At 33.8% G+C, this 6,637-nt stretch overlaps 1 protein-coding gene across 1 annotated transcript; it reads right to left on the bottom strand.

The window, feature by feature from the left end:
- Positions 1 to 950: 950 nt before the first annotated feature.
- LOC108983792 (G2/mitotic-specific cyclin S13-7-like) lies at positions 951 to 3,954 on the bottom strand. Its single transcript, XM_018955556.2, has 8 exons — positions 3,681 to 3,954; positions 2,920 to 3,026; positions 2,570 to 2,824; positions 2,359 to 2,484; positions 2,018 to 2,266; positions 1,743 to 1,904; positions 1,449 to 1,630; positions 951 to 1,325 (listed from the first exon to the last, which is right to left on the bottom strand). Exons 1-8 carry the CDS (start codon positions 3,718 to 3,720, stop codon positions 1,178 to 1,180), a joined length of 1,269 nt encoding a protein of 422 aa, XP_018811101.1. The 5' UTR covers positions 3,721 to 3,954; the 3' UTR covers positions 951 to 1,177.
- Between the last annotated feature and the right edge of the window lie 2,683 nt (positions 3,955 to 6,637).

Genomic DNA, 6,637 nt, shown 5'->3' with positions numbered 1-6,637 from the left:
AGTTGGAGACGTGCACAGAGTGGATATAAAAATCAAATCAAATCAAATAAAATCAAACAAAATAAATAAATAAATAAAATTGAGCTTGATTGAATCTGGGTGCTACACAACTAAGCTTTTTCAATTAATTATATCTTACAGAGCTCTCCCTTTTATATACAATCCCTATGTTTATTCTGTTATGATAAAGACATTTTGGTACATTATGACAATTGAGTTTATTCTATATTGTAATTACATTATAACAGAAGCTTCCCTCGATCACTTCATCTGCTTCCATTTTTCCCTTTCAGAATTCTTCCTTCTCAATTATTGCTATTAACCAAACCACTGGACTTTTTCTCTCCTATAATAGAAAAATTGTTCCCTCCCCGCATTCAGGAGCTTCTCTCGCCCCCTCTCTCTCTCTCTCGACTCGCACACTTTGTCTGCCCCCTCTCTCTGTTGTTTAGATGAAGAAAGTTTTTGAGATATGGTTTTTTGGGTAGTGATTACACACTCTCCTTCTGTAAAGATCTCACTTTTTTTCTTTCCCTTTTTACTCAAAAGGTGTTCTGAAAGATTTTAATTAAACACCGAGGGGGCTTGCAAAAGCAAAACCCATAGGTTTTCAATAGGTTTCACAGGTGTAATCTCGTTTGGATTGTGAGATGTGAGAGATGAGATGAGATGATTTTAAATGAGTTGAATAAAATATTATTAGAATATTATTTTTTAATATTATTATTATTTTAAAATTTAAAAAAATTAAATTGTGTTTATTATATTTTGTATGAAAATTTAAAAAAATTGTAAGATGAAGAGATGAGATAATTTTTGTATTCAAACAAGCCAGGAGGCCCTAGTTTTTGTGTAAATTGTGTAGCACTTTTGCTGTTGTTAAGCAAACAAACAGAGGCAGGCAACACAGAGAGTGGGGCTTTCCCCGACTAGGAAGCCAAAAATACAAATGAGACAACAAACATCGATCTTCTTTTGACATTGAAAGAAATGATCAGAAAGTCACAATTTTCAGTAATAACTGTAAAAGACCTGAACTCCACACAACTTGTTTTCACACAACTTGTTTCTACAACTACCAAAGGAAGAAGAAAAAAAAATATAATAAAGATCATAACAGCAAAATGATCTCTCTCCCCTATTTGAAAACCACCACAATCTATCTAAAAATTCATTACTAGTTCAACGACTTGCTTGGAAGGCCTTTGGCTGGGATCTGTAGAGCAACAGCACCCCTTTCTGAACATGAGAACTTCCTATACACTGCCTTGAGCTTACCTTCTGCAGCTGCAGAATGCAAGCTAACCAAGAGGTCAGCGCAACCCCTGTTACATGGCAAAGCAGATCAAATTTTAGAACAAGGAGAGAGTCAATATTAAAACTTGGTTCTTTTATTAGACCAAGTATGCAAGCAGAACTTGCGATCAAGGAAGACAGAGAGAGCTTACTTTAGCTGATCTTCTGAGTAGCCTGTGTGGTGCTCTAGAGTTCTAGTCCAGATAGGGCTCCTACCAAGGGTGCATCGTGCAGCATAAACAGCAGAAGCAGCAATCTTTGAAGGGCAGTAAGCAGTTACAGCAGGATAGTGCATTAGCCCAAGTTCAGCTAGGAAAAATACTGTATTCTCCATCTACATTATCGCAAAAATCACACAAATTAGTTCAAATTGTCTCGTATTTTATTTTCATTAATTTGAATGTTGGATATGAAATTGTCTTGAAATCGAAACAAAATTTATGTACCTCCTTATCCGATGGAATAGAGGCTTTAATATATCGAACCAGGAAGACATAGGGAGTGGGGACTGTCAGCAACCATTCCAGCTTTTCCAAGATTGTTTTTTCTTTGACCAAGATCTGTTCTCTGATGTAAGCGTTGTCTGAAATGCAAACGAAGTCATTTACCTGCCATTTTCAGAACACAAAAATTAGGCAAAACAAAACCTTTCATAAGTAGCACAGCATTTGAAGAAATCTTTTTTGGGCAAGTAAATTGAAGAAAGTATACAATTAATTACCTCTGGTGCCCATATCTCTTCATACTTGCTTGCAATGAGCATTGAGCTGATTCCAACTAACTGGAGTTCCCTCCTAGAGACAGACTTCACAGAAAGGAATCGATCCACAATGTTAATAGTAAGATAGAGGGTTTCCGGCATGAGTTCAAATTTGCGATGAACTTCAATCAGCCAGTCTACAAGGATTGATCTCATCTTAGCATTTATGTCTGGCTGCGTGGCCATGTAGTCATGCAGTTTACTCGAATCCTGCACTAGCAAAGTCTAACATCAGAAACGAGAGAGAGCAAGAGCGAGAGAGAGAGAGAGAGAGAGAGAAAGAGAGAGTTATGAAACAGTACCTCTGCGTGCTTGTAGAAATTGTACATGTCATCCACGTACTCGACTACTGCCAATTCGTTGTCAACATCACCCGAGTCTATGTTTTCTACTGGATCCTTGGGCTTATTGGTGAGTCCACAAGCAGCCTGGGGTTCAACCAAGTTTAGTATACTCAAAGAAACAGGACAAGATCAATACTCTTGAACAAGAAAAGTACAAAAAAAATCCCACCTTGCTTCGAGCAGTGAGGGTTGAAGTGAAGGTCCGGACATTCTCCTTCTTCGAGGAAACTTCTCTTCCTCTGGATTTTCTTCCACCAGCACAGTTACCCCCGTCTTCTTCATCAGAGCTAATCACTATCACTTCCTTGGGGATCGGCTTCTTGATTACATTCTTTTGAGGTACCACCAACTTTGTTGCTGCCCGGCCTTTCCCTACACCGACCCCATTACCAGCAACGGCATCTACACCTTCTGTGATTAGTTTCTGAAAATTGAAAAACTCAGCACATTAAACAGGGGAGATTGCAAGTCTGACAGAAAACGAAATAGTTCAAAGAAGTTCTCGTTTTGAGATGTCACCTTGTTCTTCTCTGCGGCTGCTTGTGCATTAGTCACAACGAGATTACCAATATCTTGGAGAACCCGCCTAGTCCTTCCTTCTGCTGGTGCATTCTTCTTCACTTCGCCTGAAAGTACCGTAAAAATCATAAGAAAGAAAAAAAATGAGTCATAAAAAAATAACTACAACACAAAAGCAAGGCTAAGAGGATTTCCGACAAAACTAAGAACATCAATTTTCCTAAAACAACAGATTGAACAAGTAGATCCAGACGCAGTTCCGGTGCTAATCACATATTATGAATAAATTAAACCGAATGTTAATTAAACGGAGAGCAGAATCTCCAGCAACGAGATTAAAGATATGGTAGACAACCGAAAGGGAAAACCTCCAAAATTAAAATGAAAGAATAGAAATAATCAAGGGCACATTCCCCTTAGCCATCGCGACAAGCTTGATAAGTTGTTTAAATCAAAGACCCCAAAACAGAGACTACTTTGGATCCCAGCATGTACAGGCAAATAATCTCTTTTTTTCTTTTTCAATTCTTTCTTGTTTCCAAAAGGTATCATTTTTTTCTTTTTCAATTCTTTCTTGTTAACATCGCACGGTACACGAAATGAGAAAATGGGAAACTAAAGTTGACTTCAAAAGGGAAAAAAAAAAAAAACACCATTACGGTCACACTCAGAAAGAATCAAAGCGAAACTGGGTTTATGTCGCAAACCTACAGATCAACAAAGAAATATAGGAGTTAGAACTCAAAAAGAATCAAGAGTACCTCTGGGCTTTTGAAGAGGAACAACAGCTCTCGATGCCATGTCTTGTTCTTGCGAGTTATAGCCAAAAACACCTCCAAAGCTCGACAAAAGCGACGAAAGAAACACTTGGAGGCGACTGTTGCGCGTCTCTCCTCCTTCGTCAGCGTCTGTGGTCGCCACCTCGTCGAACCCAAATACCAAAATCTCTGTCCGTCTCTCTCTGATTCTATTGATTTCTTCTCTTCCTAAGAATTTTTCTTCTTGGTTTCGTCTTCGTTGCGTATCTTCCTCTTCACAGGTACAGAGTTCTCGAATTTGGTGGAACATTTATAAGGAAAAAAATTGTGAAACGATGGCTCCAACGGTCTGATTCTTTCTTGAAATCGGAGCGTTGGATGCATGTGAAATCAACGGCTATCTATCCTTCCTTCTTTAGTAACGCGCTTGGGATTTTCTAGCCGTTACACTGTACGGCTTTCCGGTATCTTGGTACTTCGATTATGAGCCGTTCGGAAGAGCCCGAAGCCCAAACTGCCTCAGTTTTTCGTTTTTGCCCTTGGCCCATAATGACCTAAATGGTCTTCCTTTTGCTATTCATCATTTTTTTTTTATCATCTTTATATTATGAGATGATGTGATATTAGATAATAAATTTATAAATAAAATATAATAAATAATTTCAATCATATTATAATGAGAGGACGATAAGGAAATGAAATTGATTTTTTTATTTCTTTTACCTGTATCTTTTATTTCTTTTTTCTTTTTTACTTTTTTTTTCCTCGTTGACATGTTTTGGTAATGAGCTTTTGTATTTATTCAAGGTTCCGTTTGATGCTAAGGCTATTTCAAATCAAATCATTTATAAAAAGTAATGAGGTAGTGTATAAATAATAGTAAAATAATAATTAATAGTTTATAAATAATAATAAAATATTTGTAAATAACAGTAAAATAATATGATAACAGATTAGCCTCCATATGGGTTTGGAACTCACATTTTTTTTTTTTTTAAGCAATGTTAGATACAGTATTAAGATGTACAAATTGGACGTATTGCCTTTGAAAAAAAGTAAGGATCCGCAATTAAAAAAATATTTTTTTTATGTGAGTCTCAAATTTAACCACTTTTTTCAAAAGAAGTGTGGAGAACATGCAGATGTCCAACAACTGTAAATATTATTTCTCTTCTTTTATATACATTTTTTTATAATGCACAGGAATTTTAAGTTTGCACTTCTTGAAGGTTATCTTCAAAGGTTTTAGTTTATTACTCTATAAAGCCTTTTTATTTTCACAGAACTCCATGGATATTGATGACTATTTTATTATAAAACTTAAAGAAAATTTATAGTGTAAAAGATACAATATTCATAAAGGCAAAAGATCCGCTCAAATCTCTTTTACTATCATAAAAGCGCAAAGGGTATGACACAAACACACCGAATGTACATATTATAAGAAAAGGAGAAATACTGCTCAGAGAGAGAAAAACACAGACTCAAGATCTAAAAACTCCACTCAACAATAAAAAATAACAAAATGAAATTTCTACAAATATGCTTCTACTCACAAGCCGGTGCGGAGAATACACATTTCACATTATTGACACGAAGATTTAAAACTTGTTTAGATAGTGAGATGAGATGATTTTATATTAGTTAAATAAAATATTATTAGAATATTATTTTTTAATATTATTATTATTTTAAGATTTGAAAAAATTGAATTGTTTATTATATTTTGTATAGTAATTTGTAAAAGTTGTAATAATAAGATGAGATGATATAAGATGAAACTGTTTCTATATCCAAACGAGACCTTAGTTTTCAAACTTCTATTGCAAACTAAGGACATGTTTGGATACTTGGAGTATCTCATAATTTAATGGTAGTGAAATAGTTTGAGTGAAGATATTATATTGAGTTTTAAAAAATGTGAGAAAGAATTGAATAAAAATATTATAAAGTTAAAAAATTGTTTGAATGTAATTTTCTAATATTACTTTCGTCTTGAAATTTGTAAAAATTGTATTGATTTTTGTATTTGAATAATGATTAAGTATTGATTAGATGAAAGAGATGAAAATTTAAAATTAAAAAGTGTTTTGTTTTTTAATGACATTTGAGATTGAAATTATGAAAAATTGTTTTGTTTTTTAATGATATTTGACATTGAAATTATGAAAAATTTTGAGAATTATGAAAATTCTCATAATGTTCAAACATGCTCTTATTATTATTATTATTATTATTATTATTATTATTATTATTATTATTATTATTATTTGCAATAACATGCTCTTATTAGTAACATGCAGGATGTGTCTCCACATCAACTTACAAATAGAATAAGGCATACACTACTACCTGGCACTGAAAAGGAGCAACACATCTCACGTTGCTAAAGGTGATGTTGCACAATAGATCCAAAATACCCACTAAAAATGGCCACCGCAAGAGAGGGAAAAAAAAAAATCCCTAATTTCTATAGAATTGTTACCGAAAGAAACCCCTATTTAATGGGCTCAATTTTTTCTTGCGATCCTGTATAACTTTATTATATACCTCATTTATTATTTTTTTAAGTCGTAGACACTTTTGTTGAAAAATTCTATTTGCAGTCCTAAATGAAGGACTGCATGTACAATCCTATTAATGAATTGGGATAAAAGGAAAAAAAAATCATTTTAAAAGAGATATTATTATAATTTTAAAATTTTTTAAAACATAACTATATATGCTTGCATAAGCAGTCCTCATTTGGAAACTATATATAGACTAACCCTAAACATATTTGGTTGTGTTGAGATCATGGAGATTAAGGCCCTGTTTGGAAGCTAAGAATATCTTAGATCATCTGACTAGTAGTAAAATAGTTTGTAAATAGTAGTGAAATAGTAGTAAATAATTTGTGAATATCTAAAAACAATTGTGTTCCTAAATCAGCCCCAAGTAATTTGGATATTAAGATCCTG

This window comes from Juglans regia, chromosome 5 (assembly GCF_001411555.2).
Source record: "Juglans regia cultivar Chandler chromosome 5, Walnut 2.0, whole genome shotgun sequence".
Lineage (NCBI taxonomy): Eukaryota > Viridiplantae > Streptophyta > Magnoliopsida > Fagales > Juglandaceae > Juglans > Juglans regia.
The sequence above is the reverse complement of the archived record's forward strand: the minus strand, read 5'-3'. Positions and strand labels throughout refer to the sequence as shown.